The sequence below is a fragment of the Podarcis vaucheri genome, assembly GCF_965113315.1.
Source record: "Podarcis vaucheri genome assembly, chromosome: 13".
Classification (NCBI taxonomy): Eukaryota; Metazoa; Chordata; class Lepidosauria; order Squamata; family Lacertidae; genus Podarcis; species Podarcis vaucheri.
The window spans coordinates 1,482,542-1,504,405 of NC_138751.1; the positions used below are offsets into that span (position 1 = coordinate 1,482,542).

A 21,864-nucleotide genomic window follows, 5' to 3' on the forward strand; every position below is an offset into this window, starting at 1 on the left:
GCCCGGCCTCCTGGAACCTGGTCAGTACAGCACGGAGGCGTTCGAACAGCTGCTGGTGTGAGTCTGCGGACACCAAGACATCATCAAAATACAGTACCATGCCCGGAAGCCCTTGCAGGAGATGCTCCATAAGGCTTTGGAAGATGCCAGGAGCCACACTCACCCCGAACTGCAACCGGCGGCAACGGAATGCGCCTCGGTGGGTGACGATTGTCTGGCTTCAGCAGTGGCATCATCGATGGGCAGTTGTTGATAGGCTTGGGCAAGGTCCAGCTTAGCAAAGACCTTACCCTCACCCAGGGAATGCAGCAGGTGTTGGACAACAGGAACCGGATAAGCGTGCTGCTGAAGTGCCTTGTTGATCGTGCACTTGTAGTCAGTGCAGATTCTCACTGACCCGTCCAGCTTGACAGGCGTGATGATGGGGGTTTCCCACTTTGCGTGGTCAACCGGCTCCAAAACTCCTTGGGCGATCAGCTCGTCCAGTTGTTCGTCCACCTTAGCCTTGAGAGCAAAAGGAACCCGGCGTGGTCCTCTAAGCAAAGTGATCCTCTAAGCAAAGACCTGAAGAGTAACTTCTTAAAAAGCAAGTGAAAATTTTCTGGGAACTTTGTCAAAGTTTTTTTTCCAGGTGCTGTTTCACTCTGGAAGGGACGCAGCACGCTCACATCAAAAAGCTGCTCCAACATGAGATTTTGAAACCTTGCCAGTCACAATGGAACACTCAGTTGCTCCTGCAAGAACGAGACTTATGCCACTCTTTCAGGGGAGGGTATTTGTGTGGGACATTCAATAAGGGAATTACGCCCCAGCCCGATTCGTTATCTTGCCACCTAGTAGAGCTCCACCCGGAGCCTCCAGGAATTACCTAAAGCCTCCCCCTGGCCCAAAGAACTTACTAGGTAATAAATAAATAGATCCCTGAGCCCAAGTGGTGCAGACAGGGCTGTGGGTGACTATGGCTTTGGCCATGAGGGTATTTTTACTGCCTCTAGCCGTCTGCGTGCCCACGCCACTTCAGGTGACCAAGCAGCTAATGTGGGAGTGGGGTGCCCACAACACGAATAATAAACAGCTGCAAATGGCTGAAATGGGGGCTTATTCTGCAAACCGAACCAATTGCACGGTCTGCACTCTGGGACCTACAGATGCTTTGGGAGGAATGCCCCGTCTCCCTGTGCCTCGGAATGAGTCCTCAATTACGGCCCCAATTTTTGGCTTCCGCCCTCTGGGAAACAATTCTTTTTTATGGAACCATTCTATCCCTTTCCAGGTTCACCGAATTCCTGGATGGCTGTGTGTGAACCAGTCTGAGGGCGCCAGTAGCAATCTGACGTATGTGGGGACCTCCTGTTGTTATCGCAGCTTCCCAGCCCAGACAACCGTGACTGAGTCCGCACTAGGAACTCTTTCTGGCTGTAATCTAACTACATTCCTGACGCACTTGGCAAGGGCTTCAGAAGGGGGAGGTGGTATCTCTGCTCAAGAACATGATGTGTATTGGGTGTGTGGAAAGCTGGCTTATCATATCCTGCCAAAGGGATGGTATGGAGTGTGCTTCCAGCCTCTTTAATTCCTCCCATGTGGATTTATGAGCCGATTGCCACTGCACCACGTCGGAGGAGACGCTCGGTTGACCTAGTAGCAGTTGCAGGAGGCAGCTCCCAAAATTGGGGAAAGGATCAGTGGCCTCCAGAAATTGCCCATTACGATCCGGCCTCATGGAATCGGGGAGAAAAAATCACAGGGGCAAGGGGCCAATTTATAATTTAAACCGCATAATAAGACTCCAAGCGGTAGTAGAGATTGTCGCCAAGGCCACAGCCACAGCCCTCCGGTTAATCGCCACCCAGTCCTTCAGCTCCGCTTAGGGATGGATTTTCTCCTGGCGCGACAGGGCGGGTTTTGTGTTGCGTTAAATTTGACAGGAGGGGCCTGTTGCTTTAACATCTCTGACCATGCTGAAGCTATTCGAAATTTGGCAGCAGAAATTGAAAAAGTGGCCCATGTCCCTGTCCCTACTTGGAACGGATGGGACATGTCCTGGTGGACTGATTGACTTCCAAACCTAGAGGACTTTTAACGATGCTACTAGGCCCATTGATAATTTCCCTTCTTTTCTGCTCCTGTGTACCTTGCTTCTTGCAATGCTTGCAAAATATGATGCATAAAATGGTGTCATGAATGGTTCGGCCCCAGATTATAGCACTAGCCCGAGAATATCAGCAAGTGCCTCCTTGGGACAGAAGGCTGTCCAAAATAAAAGGGGGGGGGATGAAGGGACAGGATACCCAAATCCTGACTGTGTGGTCACCCCAATTAGTGTGTAGTCACCCCAACTAGGCCTCAAGACTTCCCAAATTCTTTCTTTGAGGATGCAAACCTAAAATGCGTTAGCTCTGCTGTATAACACAAAGCATAACACAAAGTAGCTGAAAGGAACAAAGCTTTCTCCTCTTCTCAGGAAAAGTTGACCTAGCCAGTGTGGTGTAGTGGTTAAGAGCGGTAGTCACGTAATCTGGGAAACCGGGTTCGCGTCTCCGCTCCTCCACATGCAGCTGCTGGGTGACCTTGGGCCAGTCACACTTCTCTGAAGTCTCTCAGCCCCACTCACCTCACAGAGGGTTTGTTGTGGGGGAGGAAGGGAAAGGAGAATGTTAGCTGCTTTGAGACTCCTGAAGGGGAGTGAAAGGCGGGATATCAAATCCGAACTCTTCTTCTTCTTCTTCTAGCCGCCGTCAGCGCATCCAGCTGATCAGCCTTCTCGCAACTTTCTTGGCTCGCTGACAGGAGCAATACACACCCGACCCGTGGGAAAGGCCTGAAAGGATACAACCCAATGCAAAAATCCTGAGGATCCATGTGGATCTGTGCTTTGTAACCACGTTTTTTGCACCATTGCGGCCCCACAAAACAGTGGGTGCCTGATTTTTTTGGTGCAGGCTGTAGTCACGGACATGCTATGTGATCTGATGGTGAATTTGGGGTGACCCAATGCTAAAATCCTGAGGATCCATGGACTTTTACCTCCCCCCTCCCAGGCAGCCTCCTTTACCTCTAGCCTCCCTTATCTCGCTCCCGATCGCTTGCCGATCAGAGGACTTGTTTCAACACCCCCTTCCCTCTTTCAAAAAAAGAAGCATGATCTGCTTCTCTCCCCTGGGCAATTCGACTCCAGGAACCACACATTTGCTCCACAAGACTCACAGACATTTCCCCTTACTTTTTAGGAAGAAAAAAGTGCGTCTTATGGAGCGAAAAATACGGTAGGTGGAAATCACCTGCTCTTCCTGGCTGGGGTCTCTTTCCTCTCTCTCCCCACCCCCAGCCAACCCACCTCCCCATTCCTGGGTTATGGGTTCCGGCCCCACGCTGGGCCAAATATTCCTGCATTGCACGGGGGGGTAGACTAATGACCCTCCCCTTCCAGCTCTGCTATTCTATTATTGTATATATGGGCAACTTATGAACACTAATAGGATTGTAGAGCTGGAAGGGAACCCTGGGGGTCATCTAGTCCAACCCCCCGCAATGCAGGATTTGTCGGAAGAATCGGGAGCCAGCAAGAATCAAATTTCAATAAAGAATGGGGAGAGTTTAAAATGCATTTGAAAAAAAAATTATTGTAAACAACAACAATCCCTCGTAGGTTTGACAGAAAACATGTAGTAAAAATTCGAATCATGGATTGGAGTAAGGACTTATAATAATTGGAGTCAGGGAGGAGATGCAGGACAAAAATTGTAACCTAAGGGTCCACAAAGGGGGGGGGGGAGAGAGTCAAAGAAAATATGATGCTTGTATTTTGATTCTTTGTAAAATTGAAAATGAAAAAATGAAAGAGAGGAACCTTTGGCCCCGCATGGGCTCGAACCCACGACCTTGAGATTAAGAGTTTCCTGCCATATCCTCCAAGGGTCTTGATTTTCCAGGGACAGGCCCAGAATTTCGAAGGCCCTCCAGGCTTCTGATGTTTATTTGTGAATTTTAATTGCGGGTGTTCATGTTTTTATTGGATTGTTTTGATTTCTTGATATATATTTTTGTAAACCAGTGTTTTACCTTCCTAATGTGCCATTAGATTATAAACTACATCTTATACAACCAAAAAGTAATATTGGGCTCCGATACATCAGTATAGAAAGGGATGATCTACAAGGACGTCTTGCTGGAGGTGCCAAAAGGAGAATGCCTCTTTGAAGCGTCTGCTTATGCAATGTCTGATGCTTACAGATTTCTGGAGGAAAGTATTTGGATATATAAATGCTAATTTGTAGAGAGGCTGCCCTGCCCTGAGGCAGGAAGCAATATCCTTGCCAGGAAAAAGGTTTGCGTAATTTCTACCTCTGCCCCCGCCAGGCTCAGGTCAGCTTGGACCTCACTGCCCTGCCTGGCAGGAGAGGGAGGAGGAGGAGGAGGAGGAGGGGGCGACCTTTGAACTGCCCCCCAACACCCCCACCCACAGGGTGCTTCCGAAACCCTAGTGATTTCTCACCCTGTCTTTCTTCCAGGGACACCTAAAGGCCATCAGGAGGAGCTGCGCTTGGTCCCTTTGAAAGGGAGGCAGCTGCAGCTGCGGATCCTCAGAGCACTCTTCACCTGCTCAGAGGCACTCTTGCTTCCCTAGAGCTACTGTGCCACCAAAGCTGTGATTCCTGCTTTGCAAGGGGTTGGGCTGGATGACCCCTGGGGGTCCCTTCCAACTATACCGCTTTATGGTTCTACCAGAAGTCCCACTGTTTTTGAAATAAATCTGTTGTTTTGAAAACGGTTCTTCCCTGCTTTTTATGGCATTTTATGCTGCTCTGACCCCGGCTTTGGCTGGGGAGGGGGGGATATAAATAAAATTTGATGATGATGATGATGATGATCTCCTAGAGCGCAGTTTCCTCCGTGGTTTGGAGAAGGGAGGCAGGCAGATGGGGCAATCGATCCTGGCACCCCAACCTTTGTCTCGTGGGCCAAGAGGGCGGGGCGGCCCTGGGATGAGGGCCAAGGGGAGGGAGCCGAGGGCCAGCAAGACAGGTGCCAGGCAGGGCTGGGAGTCAAAAGAAACGAATCTGAAGGTCCTCTGGGCACGCCCAGTTTGGGAGCCACTGGGCTTGACCTTTTTAAGATCAGGAATGAAATGATACACCTTGTCTCCTTTTGGAGGAGGAGAGCTCAGCCAGGTCCCCTTTGCCTCACCTGAGTGCCAGCAGCATCCTTATTGCCAACTCACCTGGGGACCAAAGAGCAGGTGGCAGAGAGAGACTTGTGCATTGCAGCCGCGGGCAAGACAACGTCTTCTCCTGGACAAGTGAGCCTCTTTCCTCCTCCTCCTCCTCCTGCCCCACATGCCGCCCCCTTCCTGAGGGCACGGCTGAAGGGGGGCAGCTGGGCTTGGGGATCCAGGTCAGAGGCCACCTGTGCTGAACACACCTGTGTCTTCACGCTCTCCCTTCTGCCAAGGCAGGGGCCCCTCCTGGCTGCAGTCCTGCTGCAGATCCCCCCACAACCCCCCCTGTGGATTCCCCCCCCCCAGGATCTCTTCCTCTTCCTGAGACCCAGGGTCAGAAGATGGCACTGCAGAAGCACCTGGAGGCGCTTAGCGTCTTCCAGTGGGTCCTCATCTTCTTCTTCTTTGGTAAGTTGGGGGCTGGGGTGGGAGGGAGCTTTGGGGCAGGGGGTGCTCAGGGAAGAGGGGCAGGGGGTGCTCAGGGAAGAGGGGCAGCTTGGCCTCCTCCTCTTCCTGGAGCCATGGCCCTTGGGGGGTCCTCTGGCAGGCCAGGCCCCTGTAAGAAACGTAAATATGCCCGTATTTCCTTATGGGGGACACAAGAGCCCTTATGGAGTCCTTTGCAGGTTCTCCATCGGTCGGAGAAAAGAACAGAGGCCAAGCAGAGAATATTGAGAAGCAAAGCAGCTAGTCTGATCTTTATTGATCTGTTGCAACAGGGAGCCCCCTTCACACGCAGGAGAAGGAGGAGGACCCCGAACCAAGGTGTACCCGACTTTATATATTCATTTTAAATTGGCCACCCTGGAGTCCAAGTCCACCCCCAGTAACATCATGACTACATCACAGAAAGGGGTGGTCTACAGCAGAAATCTGAGTGCGTGTATTATATATATAAGACCTTTTTTTTTTTATTTCACCCCCCTCCCCCAAAAGCCAAACCCCCTCTTCTTTTCAAAGCACCTTTCCGCCAGGTGTGCCTGGACTAGGGAGTCAGCACCGCAGGGGGTTGGGCTAGATGACCCTGGGGTGCCCCTTCCAACCTAAAATGTTCTTCTGGGTTAAGCGGGGCTTCAGATCACATCCTCGGGGGTCCCATGAAATTGGGGTTGTGGTCCCAGGCAGAGCCTCTGAATCCCAGTGAGGGGGGAGTGCTGCTCTTGCACTCAGAGTTGGAAGATATATCGATATATGATCCAAAACTGGTTTGAAGTCCACATTGTGATATTGGTTTTTAAAAAAAATAAATTTATTTATTTGGTTTTTCAAATCAGAATTTTGCAATCACATATGCAGCATACAACATAATAACAAGATTCCACACAATCTCCTTTCCTCTCCTCCCCCCAGGTTCCCTTTTCTCCGTTCTCCTGGTCTACCTGCTCTTCACCTCCTACTGGCCTATAAGCGTTCTGTATTTCGCCTGGTGGATCTTCGACTGGGATACGCCAGAGAGAGGTGAGTTCGATTCTCCCCAACCAGGGCTGGATTGGGGTTTGATGAGGCCCTAAGCTACTGAAGGGGCCCTTTATATGTCCAGCTGTCCTTTGTCCACAACAAATTGTTGCTGTTTTTTGTGTTGAATATATGCTATAAGGTAATTGACGGACCTAATAAGTATCTCAAGCCATGCAACCAGTCCATGCAGATCGTAAGGTAAAGGGTAAAGGGACCCCTGATCCTTAGGTCCAGTCGTGGCCGACTCTGGGGTTGTGGTGCTCATCTCGCTTTATTGGCCGAGGGAGCTGGCGTACAGCTTCCGGGTCATGTGCCCAGCATGACTAAGCCACTTCTGGTGATCCAGAGCAGCGAACAGAAACGCCATTTACCTTCCCGCCAGAGTGGTACCTATTGATCTACTTGCACTTTGACGTGCTTTTGAACTGCTAGGTTGGCAGGAGCAGGGACTGAGCAACGGGAGCTCAACCCGTCGCGGGGATTCGAACCGTGACCTTCTGATCGGCAAGTCCTAGGCTCTGTGGTTTTACCCCCAGCGCCACCCGCGTCCCAGATGCAGATCGTAGGTACCCTATATATAGAAATGAGCGAACCAGGGATATTTTAGGGAACAGGAGCCTACACAACACAAAGCACTGTTCCTGTAGGTAGGGTTTATTTTATTTGTTTTTTATCTTATATTTCGGATATGTGCATCCAGGTTTTTTTCCTTTAATTTTTTCGGGGCCCCCAAGCGACTGGGGCCCTAAACTATAGCCTGTTTAGCTTATAGGTAAATCTGGCACTGCCCCCAACCCTACCCGGAGGTCAGGTGAAAGGCGCCTCTCCTTGTCTGAGAAGGGTGCTGAGTCCCACACCCAGACCCACACAGCGGGAGCTGCTGCCTCGCCCAGCCCCTCTTCCTCCAACTCACCCCCTTCCCCTGGGGCAGCTTGCAACCATCCCAAACCTGTTTTCCTCACTGCTATTTACTGTTATCTACCGTATTTTTCACCCCATAGGATGCACCGGCCCATAGGATGCACCTAGGTTTTTTTTGGGGGGGGGGAATAAAGAAAAAAAAATTATTTCCTTTTTTTAAATCATATTTATTAAATTTTCAGAACACAAAAGATATAGAGATACAAAGAAAAATAAAAAATAAAATAAACTTAAAGCCTTACTTTCATTGCCAACTTTCTGGGACTCCCCCCTCCCCCTCCCAACCATATTCCCCTTTCATTACCGTAATTTGGTTCTACAAGCTCTCGCTCCCAATTTAAAACTTAATTTGTTTAACCCACTATCCAATTTGAATTATACAGTCTTACCACCATCCCATATCATTAACAGAAAAAGAAAAAAGATTTTTCCCCAAGATCCGCCCCAGTTTCCTTCCACGAATTCCCTTTTTTAAACACGTCCAATCAAAATAAAATGATATACAAGAGTTATATAAAGATATAGAAGATAAAAGATATATAAAAAAAAATTTCAAAAAATAGTTACACAGCCTTTGGATTCCAAATCTCCCCCCCCCTTCCCCGGTTTGAATTCCCCATGTCCATCAGTCTGTATGTTTTCGACCTGGAGGTCTCAAATCCATGACCAGGTTTCTCCCCAATTTCCCCTTTCCGGTTTTCTTTTAATTTATTTATTTTAGTGATATTTAACTTCCAACGTCCAATCTAAAAAAGGCCTTTAATTCCCTTGATCTTTACGGCTCCTCCCATTGTTCTTTCCATTTCGTAGTCAGTCCTTTGTCCTTTTTATTCCTCACTTTCTCAGGTTTCTTGTCCTGTTCAGCTGCTAAAACGTTCTAATTCAGAAATCTGGTGCCTCTACAGAGGTTATTGTTGTTCAGGAACAAAAACTTACGTCCAGTCCCTTCCTTTCTTCAATAGAAAATTCTATTGTCTCCTTTAATATAAACACCTCTGTAGACAAAATACTGTTTCAGTTTTGCAGCTTTCCCAGGAGATAACAAGTCCTGTGCGATTCCAAGAGTATTTTTCCACTTACGACCGTTCTTGTAATGTCCCGAAACCCCTCTAGGGGGATTGTAGTAACTTTGTTTTCTCTAATCCAAAAGTCAAGTTGTTGTTCTTTATTTTCGACAGTTTATATCCAAATTATAGCAAATTGTAACAAAATTAACCAGCAAAGTCCTCATAACAAAGTCCTCTTTATATTCTCCAACTTTGACAGCTACTTTGACAGCTGTCAAAGTCTCCGTCTCTCTTCACCAGGCTCTGCAAATCGCCCCGGTTCCCAGGGGGTGTTGCCTTTTCCTTCTCACCCTCCACTTTTCTCCTCCAGCACAGTTCTTATAATTTCCCATCGTGGAATTAATAATTTTTATCAAAGATATGCTTCTCCTTTTGACCTTGGTTACTCAGTCCTTGTTTTAGAATGTTTACAGTAGGGGGGGGGATTGCCTTCCTTTTTGGATCACCCCCGCTCGTACCGAATCCGAAAAAAATTTCTTTTTTTCTCCTTTTAAACCCGGTTTCCCAATTACTCACGGGTTGTTGTTAATAGTCCAAATTTCCAATGGAAGAAGTCAGCGCTCTCCGTCGAATGGCATGCAGCTTCGCTCGGCAGGGAAAGCAGAGGACTCACAGCACCACGCCACTCCCCGGCACCCGATCCGAAGCCTTTAAAAAGGCTCCTTCACGAGTCGGGAGGGCGCTAACGGTGCCAGCCGAGTCACCCATGTCCACGGGCTCCGTGCCCGTGGTTTTTAAGGGTCCCCGCGTCGCCGGCGCAGTAGGACCCAGCCCCTGCCAAGCAGACTCCCTCCGGAGCTCGGAGGGAGTCCGCCATTCGGCGATGGCGCCAACCCGGAAGTCAGGGGGGGAATTATTTCCCCCCAGGCGCTTGTGGAGCCGGCAGCGGGGAGAAGCACTCTTCTCCCCACCGCCAGCCTCCAAACCACGTCGGGAGACAGTGGGATGGTGCGCTGCACCTCCCCGCTGTCCCCGGAGCTTGTGGGGCTGGCGCTGGGGCTCTCCAGGCGTCCTCCGGAGGGCGTCCCGTGCTGCAGGCTGCTGCCCGCAAGCCTTGTGAGCCCGTGGGAACTCCCGCCAGGCTTGCAAGGCTTGCGGATAGTTTCCTGAAGCCTGGAGAGTGAGAGGGGTCGGTGCGCACCGATGCCTCTCGCTTTCCAGGCTTCAGCGAAAGCCTGCATTCGCCCCATAGGACGCACACACATTTCCCCTTCATTTTTGGAGGAGAAAAAGTGCATCCTATAGGGCGAAAAATACGGTATTTTCCAAGACAGCTTCCAATAGATGAGACAATGGCAGAAGGCATTTCATTTCTCTCTCTCTCTCTCTCTCTCTCTCTCTCTCTCTCTCTCTCTGGAGGGCAGAAAAATCAGCTGCATTTATTTATGTATTTATCATTATTTATTAAATTTTGCTATAAAAAACACATATCCTGTAATTGACACGAATCAAAAGAACCCTCCCCAAAATATAACATGGAATCAGAGTTGGAAGGGACCCCAAGGAGCATCTTGCTCCTCATGATTGATTAATTGATTGATTATAATTTTATTTATACCCTGCCCATCTGGGTGGGCTGCCCCAGCCACTCTGGGCAGCTTCCAACACACACACACGCAATAATAATAAAACATCAAGTATTAATAGTAACAATCAGATCCTACATAAAAAGTCACAATAACTTTAAAATGACTTACACCGAGTAAAGCAATATGCAATAATCCATTAGAATCTAATAATAAACGCTAAAATTAAACACCAGCAAGTCATAATTAAATGAATTTTTAAGCAGAGGTCGGGTGGTCACCTGCCAGGATTCCTCAGCTGCGATTCCTGCGTTGCCGGGGGTTGGGCTGGATGACCCCTGGGGGTCCCCTTCCAACCCCACAGTTCTCTGATTCCATCCCCTGCCTGAACCCTTGTCTTTGCAGGTGGGCGCCGCTGTGACTGGATGAGGCGCTGCAGAGTCTGTGAGTTCCACCGGGATTATTTCCCCATCAAGGTATGAGAAGGGGGCTGGCAGGGCTCCCGAAGGATGCCCAGGGTCTCTGGAACCCCTGGAGACCAGATCACGGAGAAGCAGGAGGCGGCGGCCGTCAAAGGCTGCTGGCCTCTGAATGTGGCATTCAGGTGGGGGTCCAAATGCCAAAGGCCTCGCCCCTCTTGCCTTGCAGCTGGTGAAGACGGCCGAGCTGCCCCCGACGCGGAACTACATCCTGGGCTCCCACCCCCACGGGATCATCTGCACGGGGGCCTATTCCGCCTTCTGCACCGAGGCCACGGGCTTCTCCCGCACCTTCCCTGGCCTCCGCCCCAGCCTGGCCGCCCTCGCAGGGCTCTTCCGCATTCCCGTCTACCGGGAGTACATGATGAGCTCAGGTGAGGCCAATGGGGCGACGAATGGTGGGGGTGGGGAAGTGGGGTGGCCCCTCCCCTAAGGACCATCTTCAAGAACCCTGCCTGACCCATCCAATGGGGGGAACCACCCCGTCTCAGGAATGCCCTCCCAGTGCCCCTGGGAATAGAATTCCCCAGCAAGAATGTCTGTTTTTCCTCCCATTCTTCGCTCCTGTGCAAATGAAAAGGGGCATTTGTTTGTGCAAATGATGATAATTATTATTTATACCCCGCTCATCTGGCTGAGTTTTCCCGGCCACTCTGGGTGGCATCCAACAGAATATTAAACACACGATAAAACACCAAACATTAAAAACTTCCCTAAACAGGGCGCCCTTCAGAGGTCTCCTAAAAGTCAGATACCGTAGATTCTGGCATATAAGACGACCTTTTAATCCTGGAAAATTCCCCCAAAAGTCACAGCTCGTCTTATACGCTGGGTATGGGTTCACTGCGCAGCGGCAGCGAGTGGCAGGCTCTACGCCGGGAGGAAGCTGCCCAGCAATGCTAAGCTGGCTTTGCTGGGGGGCTTCCTCCTAGTGTGGTGTGGAGCGTGCCACCCACTGTTGCTGCCCAGCAAAGCTGCCGCGTATAAGACTGGGCCTATTAGTCAACCCCCTGAATTGGCAGCTGCCCAGTCGCCTAATACACCGTAATCTACGGTAATTGTTTTTCTCTTTGACATCTGATGGGCGGTCGTTCCACAGGACTTTCAAGGTCAGCACCAACACTTTGAATTGTGTTCAGAAAAATACTGGGAGCCAATGTAGGTCTTTCAGGAAAGGTGGTATGTGGTCTCCCAGTCCCCAGTCTGGCTGCTGCATTCTACATTAGTTGTAGTTTCCGGGTCACCTTCAAAGGTAGCCCCACATAGAGCGCATTGCAGTAGTCCAAGCGGGAGATAGCCAGAGCATGCACCACTCTGGCCAGACAGTCCAGGGGCAGGTAGGGTCTCATCCTGCGTCCCAGGTGGAGCTGGTAGAAAGCCGCCCTGGACACAGAACTGACCTGTGCCTCCAGGGACAGCTGTGAGTCCAAAATGACTCCCAGGCTGCGCACCTGGTCCTTCAGGGGCACAGTTGTCCCATTCAGGACCAAGGAGTCCCCCACACCTGCCTGCCCCCTTTGCCCCCCAAAACAGTACTTCTGTCTTGTTTAACCTCAATCGGTTAGCCACCATCTCTCCTCCAACCACTTCCAGACGCACTGATCCTTTGCCAGCGATCCTTTTGCCCTTGAATAGACTCGCATAATTTCAGAGTTGGAGGAGAATCGCGAGGGTCCTCTAGTCCAACCCCCTGCAAAGCGGGGAACCCCTGGAAATGTTTCACACCCACAAGAATGTTTGCTTTCTCCCACTTCCAGGGTTGGTCCCGGTCAACAAAAGGTCCCTTGACTTCCTCCTGAGTGGCCCCCCCGGGCACGCGGTGGTCATCGTGGTGGGGGGCGTGTCCGAGATGCTGGACACCGCCCCCGGAGAGCAGCGCGTCCGCCTTCACAGGAGGAAGGGCTTCGTGCGCCTGGCGCTGCAACATGGGTAGGGGCACCAAGGGGGCAAGCGGGGGTCCGGGGGGCATGTTGGGTGCAGGTCAGCAATATCTCGGGCCTCGTGAGCATGGCTGTGCTTCCCAGTGTATTTTGCCCCAATGAGCAATTGCGAGGACTGAAGATCCCTGCCCATCCATGCTGTGTAATTTTTTATTACATTTCCCCTCCGTTTTCAGCTTTACTAAGCCTGTCTGGACACTCTGACATACATTTTGGAAACGTATGTCTAAATGTTTAGTTCTGGTCTTGAACTGTCCAGACTCTGCCAACTTCAAACAGGGTTGATTGTCTTCCCAAACGGTGATGGGCAAGCAACACTCCCCACAGATCTCTTGGACCAAACACTTGTAGAATTCCAGTTCCCTACAAAGCTCTGACAACGCACTGAATTCAGCTTCTGTAGAGGAAAGCGCAATGAGACTTTGCTTTCAGGACTTCCACCCAACTAGAGATTCTCCAAACTTCACTACCAACCCAGACACTGATTTCCTGTCCCGAAGATTTGCCCAATCACTGTCAGTTCAGCATGTGAGCTGTGTGTCACCCTCAGCTGACAATTTAAGGCAGAAATCTTTGGTATCCTGCAGATACCGCAGCACTCTCTTTATGCCATTCCAGGCAGTCACACTGGCTTTGTAGCTTCCCTGCTGAGCAGATTTGTAGCAAATGCTATGTCTGGTCTGCTCCATTGGGAAACTCCCTAGAGCTGACTGAAAGATCTCAGTGTTTTCGAACTCAGAACATTCCCCGAGCTGACTGTCTTTCACATAGCTCGTTTCCATGGGTGTTCTGACCACTGCACACTCAGCCATCTTGAGCTTCTCAAGCAACTGCTCAATCTTGCGTTTCTGACTGAGAAAGAAACTTTCGTGCTCGGTTCTATCTACCTGGACGCCTAGGTACACCTTTACCAGTCCTAGGTTCTTGAGTTTAAAATGCTTTTCAAGTTCTTTGGCAAAACCTTGCACCGGTTTACCAGTCTTAGCCACATGTATGGTGTCATCAACAAACACCAACACTAGCTCCTCTGTCTCTCCTGAACCCTTCAGGTTGTTGTTGTTGTTTAGTCGTTTAGTCGTGTCTGCCTCTTCATGACCCCCTGGACCAGAGCATGCCAGGCCCTCCTGTCTTCCACTGCCTCCCGCAGTTTGGTCAAACTCATGCTGGTAGCTTCGAGAACCCTATCCAACCATCTCGTCCTCTGTCGTCCCCTTCTCCTTGTGCCCTCCATCTTTCCCAACATCAAGGTCTTTTCCAGGGAGTCTTCTCTTCTCATGAGGTGGCCAAAGTCTTGGAGCCTCAGCTTCAGGATCTGTCCTTCCAGTGAGCACTCAGGGCTGATTTCCTTCAGAATGGAGAGGTTTGATCTTCTTGCAGTCCATGGGACTCTCAAGAGTCTCCTCCAGCACCAGAATTCAAAAGCATCCATTCTTTGGCGATCAGCCTTCTTTATGGTCCAGCTCTCACTTCCATACATCACTACTGGGAAAATAATAGCTTTAACTATACGGACCTTTATTGGCAAGGTGATGTCTCTGCTTTTTAAGATGCTGTCTAGGTTTGTTATTGCTTTTCTCCCAATACCCCTTCAGGTACAGGCAGCTATCTGCAAGACTCTTCCGGAAACTCATACTTTCCAAAGTTTCATTCAGACACAAATTCCAGTTTCTGGCCGATTGCTTGAGGCCATAGATGGATTTTTGTAACTTCCGCACTACATCTGGCTTATTGCCATTGAACCCTGGAGGAGGTAGCATGTACAGATCGTCCTTCAGATCAGAGTTCAAATAAGCAACATCCACATCAATATGATGTACCTGACAACCCATCTGGGCAGCAACTGCTAGTAGCAGGCACAGAGTTTCACTCCTAGAAGTTGGAGCATACACTTCAGTGTAATCAGCCCTTTTCTCTTAATGAAACCTCTAGCTACTAGCCTAGCTTTGTACTGTGGTGCTCCTGTTGCTATGGGTTTAATTCTGTAAACCCAATGACAGCTCATGGCCTGTTTACCTGCCGGCAGTGTTGTGGTGGAGAACACACCTAGAGACTTCATTGAGTTCAACTCGTTCTCCATTGCCTCATGCCATTTCCTGGCTTCTGCCTGAGGCAACTGTTGCACTTCCTCAAAACTTTCTGGTTCACATTGAGCCAAACCAACCCACCCGCTAGTGACTGAGAACCTTTTGGGTGGCTTCCCTTTCGTAGTGCGTGTAGAACGCCTTGGCACTACATCAGATGCCCCCTCTTACCCTGAGGTACTGGGACCAGCACGTGTGTCCTTGTCCTCAACAGACTCCCCCTCTGACTTACTGCGTCTTCTGAACTTAGCTGGACTGGTAGGAACTGGATATGGCCATTCCTCTCCTGCTCCTGGTCAGGGACCTGATGCTCAGCAGGTTCAGTTACTAACTCTCCCTCTTCAGCAGAGTCAAGCAAACTGAGAGAATGTCAGGATTCCCATGGATGCCTGTCCACCCACTTTGCTCACAAAACTCAGCACTCCTGCTGACTAGAACCTGTGACTGGTTGCCTGGATAAGCAAATCTCCACCCCTTTGTCCCTGGCTCATTCCCACAAAAGATCATTTTCTGGGACCTGGGGCCACCCTTCCTGCATTAGCTTTCGGCACAAGAACCAAAGCCTCACACCCAAACACACGAAAGAAATGTACCTTTGGTGTCTTACCATGCAAGAGAAAATAGGGTGCGCCCCCTACAACAGAGTTGTAGGAACAATTCAGAGTGAAATTCTCCATTTCCCAAGCTTCTGCCCAGAAGCGTTGTGGTAAGCCTGAGTCGAAAAGCATCGCTTCCACCGCTTCCTGGAGCGTTCTGTTCCGCCTTTCTGCCACCCCGTTTTCCTGTGGTGAATGCGGAACCGTCAACCTGTGACATATCCCTTTCTGGCGAACGTAATTCTGCAACGCAGACCCAGTGAACTCTCCACCGCGGTCTGATTGGAAACTGCAAACCCTCAGTGAGAATTGGAGTCCCACTGCAGTGACCCACTCCCTCAGCATGGTGGCAGCTTCACCCTTGTCCTTCAGAGGTATCACCCAGCTGTTTCTGGAGTAATCATCTGTCAAGGTTAAAACCTATTTAGCTGCACCCAGACTTGCAAAAAGGCATAAGGCCAAAATATCTGCATGAACCAACTCAAAAGGTTTCTTGGTTACCCTGTCAGACCTAGGATAACTGCTCGTTTTTACCTTTGCCTTCTTGCATGCTCTGCAATCCAGGAACTTAGCACATGACTTCATTTTGCATCCCTCAGTGCACCCTGGTATTTTTCTCACATATCCCCAATTGCAGTGGGACATCCTCCTGTGCCACAAATGATGACACATATAGTGAGTGGGAACATTTGCACACTGTGCTTGTGCTGACCCAGTGTTACCCTTACCTGCTTGAGATGTTTCCAGAATAGCCTGTTTTGACATTTAACACTGAATGCTGTTCAGTGTTCCAGTCCCGCCCCTGGAAATAGAGCATGCATTATTCTCAAAGCAAACCTTAAACCCATCTCTAACTAAAGAAGACACAGACAATAGACAGCATTACATCCCTGGGACCACAAATGCTTCCAGTTCAGCCTGCAAAAAAGGAACAAAAACAGCCAACAGTTGTCAGGTGTCTCTTGGATCCATTGGCAAGAGCGACTGTTTTTCCTTCAGAAACAGCTCTGCAGTTCCGCATTCGATCACCCAGCGCTGTACATTGCTCTGGTCCCTGTCCTTCACCGTTCCCATGGAAACCGCCAAATGATGTGACGTTGTGTCTCTGTCAGTTCCCCTGGGACCTTTCCATACGTTCCCACACCGGTCCGTTCCCCTAATCTGGTTGCCCGGGGCAACGGCCTTGGAGGCATTCTGTGCAGCTTCCTTGGGACTGTTTACGCAGGTGGGTCTCCGAGCCACAATGATAACGTCTCGTAGCAAAAGCCTTCACGGTGTCCTCTTTCACTGCCCCCCACTCTTGGAAGCAGGACTGCCTGGGCCAGTGTGCCCCTCTCTCTGCCGATGTTCCTCCTCATCACACAGGCGACCCGAGACAAACTACAACGTTAGGTCGGCAAGGGGCATGGCTTCTAGAGTTAGGCACAAATTGTCATAACTCTTGTCTAGTGAGCTCAGAAGAATGTGAACTTTCAAATCTTCTGGAAAATTCACGTTTAAATGTCTCAGTCAGTATAACACAGCCACCATTTTTGCCACATGTCCTCTGATGCTGTCCCCTGGACGTAGCCTCAGCTCAAACAAACTTCTGGCAACATTGATTTTGGCTCCTGCTGTGGTTCTGTGATGGACTCTCTCAAGAGTTTGCCACATCGCCTGGGTGGCTGACTCCATAACCTGTGAGTTATGAGCCATAACCTGTTTTGTTGAACTTCTGTTTTGACTGTGAACTGCTGAAGTGCTTTGGTGTCCAGGACTCTTCTGATGCGCCGCTCTGCTCCTCCTGGCTTCAGCAGAGCATAACAGATAGTGTGTGTATGTGTGTAGGGATCTGAGCCATGCAGAGAAACCCTTGTACGAAGCTCCTTCTAATCTAAGAAGCGATTTATTGTACAGCAGCAAAATAAATCAACGACCTGGGAGAGGGCACCGACATGCTGTCTCTCCCTCTCTCAAAACAGAAAGTAAATTCTTCCTCCTCTTCCTCCTTGCAGGGCTGACCTGGTGCCTGTTTACACCTTTGGGGAGAATGACATTTACCGACTGATCCGGTTCCCCGAGGGCAGCTTCGTTCGCCGCCTCCAGCTCGGTTTCAAGCAGCTGATCGGCTTCGCTCCTTGCCTCTTCTTCAGCACCTCTAGGGGGCTCCTGCCCATGGCTGCCCCCCTCACGGTGGTGGGTAAGGACCCACAAGGCTCCCCATCCCTTCCTTAGCCTTCGCCCTGCACCCCAAAATCCCCCCAACTCACCAACCTGCTTGCAAAGAGCCAGAAACTCTTCAGCATCATACAAAACAGCATGTTCTGGTGCATCTCCCTTTTGCCCTCTCTTCGAACTGAATCGGAGACCTGTGGAGTTGAATGGGACCCCCAAGGGTCATCTAGCCCAACCCCTCTGCAATGCAGAAATCAAACGAGCCGCCTCGTTTTATGGGGCTTGCTATGGAGGGAGCTGCGATTGCGTGTGTGCATGCACACACACACCAACTTCCTTCTCCCCTTCCTTGGAGGTTTCTAAGCAGAGGTTGGCTGGCCATTAACCAAGGGGTTGGGCTAAATGACCCTGGGGTCCCCTCCATTCCTGCACCTAAGCCACCCTGAAACCCAAGGCCAGAGTGCAAAGCTGCTGGGGTGGGGATGCCCTGGCTGCCATGGGTGGGGGGCGAGGGGCAGAGCAGACCCCCCAACTGTCCATGCTTCTTCTCCTTCCTGCAGTGGGGAAGCCTATCCCAGTCCCGCTCCGCCCGCGCCCCACCGAGGACGAGGTGAACAGCTTCCATGCTCTCTACATCGAGGCCCTGAAGGAGCTCTTTGATGCCCATAAAGAATCCTGCGGCCTCCCGGCCTCCCAGCAGCTCCTCATCACCTAGAGGGACCCAGGCTTGACCCGAAGCAGCATCAGGGGACACAAGGTTGTGATGGGGGGGAGACACGTGGGAGACTTTGTTCCCCCCACCCCCGTCTGTATACACCGTTTCCAATAAAAGGCGCCGTGCCTGATGTCTGATCTTGGGTCCTTGGTGCCCGAACCCCCTTTTTGTGCCCGCCTGCGAAGCCCAAGGCTGGTTGTCTCATTCACACATGCATTATGAAGGCAAGGTCTGCAGGGCTCGGCAGCCAGAGAAGCAGATCGTGGCCCCTGTTAGAATACCTGACCCATGATTGCAGTCATGGGATTGTTGTCTTTTACATGACGGTGTATGTTTTGACTCCACAGAGTGGGAAGTGACGGAGACAGGATGTTTGTGTTCCGTGAAATGGGACTATTGTCCTTTGTTCTTCCTCTTTGCTGTCTGATGCTAGAAAGAGAGGGAGCCATGTTGCAGTGCTCCGTGTGTGTTTATATGTAAATAAAGTAGATTAGCCAAAATGCTGAGTTCTGTTACGCATGATGTGCATACTCTGCGGATCCCTAAGTGTGCCGGTGTCGGTTGGCATCGGTCTGGGCTGAAGAAAGCTTTTGAAGCTCCCGAACGATCGATCAGGAGGGAGAGAACATACCAGTCGGGCATGTTTCTCTGCCAGGGTCCTACTCGGGTGTAGGCCGAGCTCCTGACAGGCCCTGGATCCATGGCACTGGCTTGAGGGGGCTGCCCACATGCCCTCCGGGTGAGCAGCTAGGAGCTTGCCTGTCTGCAAGAGAAAAGATCATTTGGACATGCAGGCCTAGCTCTTACTCGGAAAATGGGGGCTGTTACGGAAATTACGGGGGGGCACATCTTTAAAGTTAAATATTACAAATATTATGCCTGAATGTATCCTTTCAACTTGACAGCTCAGGGAAGTTACCTAGCTTTAAAAATAATATAAAATCATTCCCCTTGCAAAAGGACTCCAGGAAGTTCCCAGAGGTGACAATTGCTGGGCTCATTGTTAGCCAAGGGAAGCCAAATCTCATCACCTGACTCGCCTCAGGCTCCAGACATGCAAAGGAACTTCTATTGTACTTTTGGGTGGTGGGTACTTAAGACATATTTGTCTATGCTAATCTTATACCTGAGTCTTGCCCGCCATGTCTGCTTATGCTAATCTTGTACCAAGGACTTGTCTGGACATGTTTGCCAAGGTTAACCCCTCCCCTTTTGTGACATGTCAGTGATGTAGCAATGATGCTGTACGAACTGTATTCTGGGATATGGTGGGAAAGTTTTAAAAGTCTTTGTCACCCCATCCTCAGGGTTCAAAATTTGCTCCTTGAAACTACTGTGCAATAAACTTTGGTCTACAGCTATTTGCTCTGGTTGGCTGGACTCCTTCCTTTATTCCACAGTGACCCGCGGGCTCTGCCTGACAGGCTGGGGGACTGAGCAGCCTCACACCCAGAGTTTTCCTTAACAGGGGCCCTGCTCTTTGGCCAGGAAAAAGAGGGAGGGTAAGCTGGGCTTACTGCCAACCTAGCAGTTCCAAAGCACGTCAAAGTGCAAGTAGATAAATAGGTACCACTCCAGCGGGAAGGTAAACGGCGTTTCCGTGCGCTGCTCTGGTTCGCCAGAAGCAGCTTAGTCCTGCTGGCCACATGACCCGGAAGCTGTACGCTGGCTCCCTCGGTCAGTAAAGCGAGATGAGCGCCGCAACCCCAGAGTCGGCCACGACTGGACCTAATGGTCAGGGGTCCCTTGACCTTTAAGCTGGGCTTGGGGATCTGTTTGCCCAAGGGGCTCAAGGACCCTTCTCTGACTGCAGGAGCAACTCAGGAGATGACCGGGTCAGGTGGAGGAAGGGCGGGGAGAGTGCCAGGAGTCTCAGGCCAAAGGGGGATGGGAGAGAGGGGCCGCGGTTCAGCATTCCCCTTTGCCCACCCATCGTGTGCACTCTGTGCATGCCCCAAGGCAACTCCCAGTTTGCACCCTGGTTTTGAGTGGAAATCTGGGTACTGTTATCCCCCGAGGTCCTCGTGCAGGTCAGAGAAATAAATGCCAGCAAAAAGCGGCTATTCAGCCCCATCGTCCTTTCGTGGTTGCCAAGGTGACTTGAAATCTGGGTATTCCTGGTTGCAGCTCGCCCCGCGAGGTCCTTCCACCAGTCAGGATAAATCAAGAGACCGCACCCAGATATAGGAAAGCAAGAAGCAGCTATTAAGCCTTGTCTTTATTGTTGCAATAAGGTTTCAACCTCTAAACCAGGAAAGAATAAGCCCCAAACAAAGGCATGTAACTCCTTTTAGAAGTTACATTTCCCCTCCACAATTCATTTCAGAGAAGCTTAATTCAAACTTCATGCCCTGCCATAAAACAGGTGGAGTGACAGACAGTCCTTTGAGTCCATGACCTGTCAGCTGTCAGTCAAGGTGTCAGTGTATTGCCTGCCTTTTCCTCTTGGAGAAAATATTTTACCTTCCTTTTGGCATTACAGTTATGTCAGCTCAGTTCTGCTCATCCCGTCTCTTGTGCCAATATTGTGAGTATACAGTATGATTTTCGGTCTTTCCTTTTATCAGGTGTTGCCCATTGACAGCTGAGAGGAAAAGGTCTGAGTTCGTGCTCTTCTGCTTCTGGGATCATGGCCACCCCTTCTCTGCCCAGCACTGCGGCTCAGAAACACTTTATTTACGCTTTTGTATTTCTTGTCTTACCCTCCTGTACAAAATAAAACAGTTTGTTTGGATATTTACAGTGTTTTTCCATTGCTTTCCATTCATACAACAGGGTTTTATTGCCCTAATTGACGATTTCCACAAACCTGGGAAAGCTCAGTCGGTAGAGAACGACGTTAAATAAGTTGGAGTTCTTGTTATTAAATATACCAAGAAAAAAGCGCAGCAAGAACTCTGGCCAGTAGAAGTTTCAGTAGTGGGAGGGGTCCCTACTCGCAAATCAATAGTCAATTGTAACAAAAACTAATCCATTCAGAAGTATGTATTCTGACAAGGATTACAAACTCAAATAGAGATTACAAACTGAAACAAAGATTACAAACTCATAAGGATATGTACAATACAATGATTCGTTACAGTATTAGAGATAAGAATTCATGAGTAGAGAAAAGTTCACATTAGTCCATAGTCAGATTTGACGTGAAGATCTTAGTTTCAATCACTGAGCAGAAGTCAGAAGTCAATTGTAGATCAGAGACCAGGACAGAGCCCTGTTTCGACGTATTCACCTTCATCTGCTAATTTTTAAAGGGTCGCCTAAGTTTGAAGAATTCGTGTAAATATATCCTGTCAATTTCTACGTTTCTCAGAAATAACAACTCAGTGTGGGCAGATCAACGTGTATCTTGAGCTTTTCTGTAAAGCAAAAGATTCCCGTGTGGCACCGGGTTGGACTAGATCAGCATTTTTCAACCTTAGGCTCCTAGATGATTCTGGACTACAACTCCCATCACCTGTAGCCATTGGCTAAGCTGGCTGGGGATGATGGGAGTTGTAGTCCTACTGCTTCTAGGAAGCCAAGGTTGAAGAACACTGGACTGGATGACCCTCGTGGTCCCTTCCAGCTCTGCAATTCTATAATTTTATGGTTCTGTTTTAAGCCCTGCTGTTTGATGGGTGAGATGTTGACCTGCTCTTTGCAGAGGGTTTTTCTGAGCGTTGCAGCGTTTGCCTGCTATTTACGCAGCTCTTCTTATGAAAGCCAT

The 21,864-nt window shown here is 49.9% G+C and overlaps 1 protein-coding gene and 2 long non-coding RNA genes across 3 annotated transcripts in view; 1 reads left to right on the plus strand and 2 right to left on the minus strand.

The window, feature by feature from the left end:
* Positions 1–5,050: 5,050 nt before the first annotated feature.
* LOC309518134 lies at positions 5,051–5,631 on the minus strand. Its single transcript, XR_014213341.1, has 3 exons — positions 5,547–5,631; positions 5,138–5,315; positions 5,051–5,069 (listed from the first exon to the last, which is right to left on the minus strand). It is a non-coding gene; the product is annotated as an uncharacterized lncRNA (long non-coding RNA).
* LOC309518050 (2-acylglycerol O-acyltransferase 3-like) lies at positions 5,165–20,891 on the plus strand. Its single transcript, XM_082197848.1, has 9 exons — positions 5,165–5,299; positions 5,525–5,626; positions 6,569–6,676; positions 10,596–10,666; positions 10,839–11,043; positions 12,427–12,598; positions 17,281–17,465; positions 18,001–18,200; positions 20,723–20,891. Exons 2-8 carry the CDS (start codon positions 5,560–5,562, stop codon positions 18,153–18,155), a joined length of 963 nt encoding a protein of 320 aa, XP_082053974.1. The 5' UTR covers positions 5,165–5,299; positions 5,525–5,559; the 3' UTR covers positions 18,156–18,200; positions 20,723–20,891.
* The window catches only part of LOC309518140, a 178,407-nt gene continuing 174,777 nt past the window's right edge, over positions 18,235–21,864 (minus strand). Inside the window, exon 2 of the long non-coding RNA XR_014213350.1 lies at positions 18,235–19,281. This is a non-coding gene — a long non-coding RNA (uncharacterized lncRNA). The remainder of the gene's footprint in view (positions 19,282–21,864) is intronic.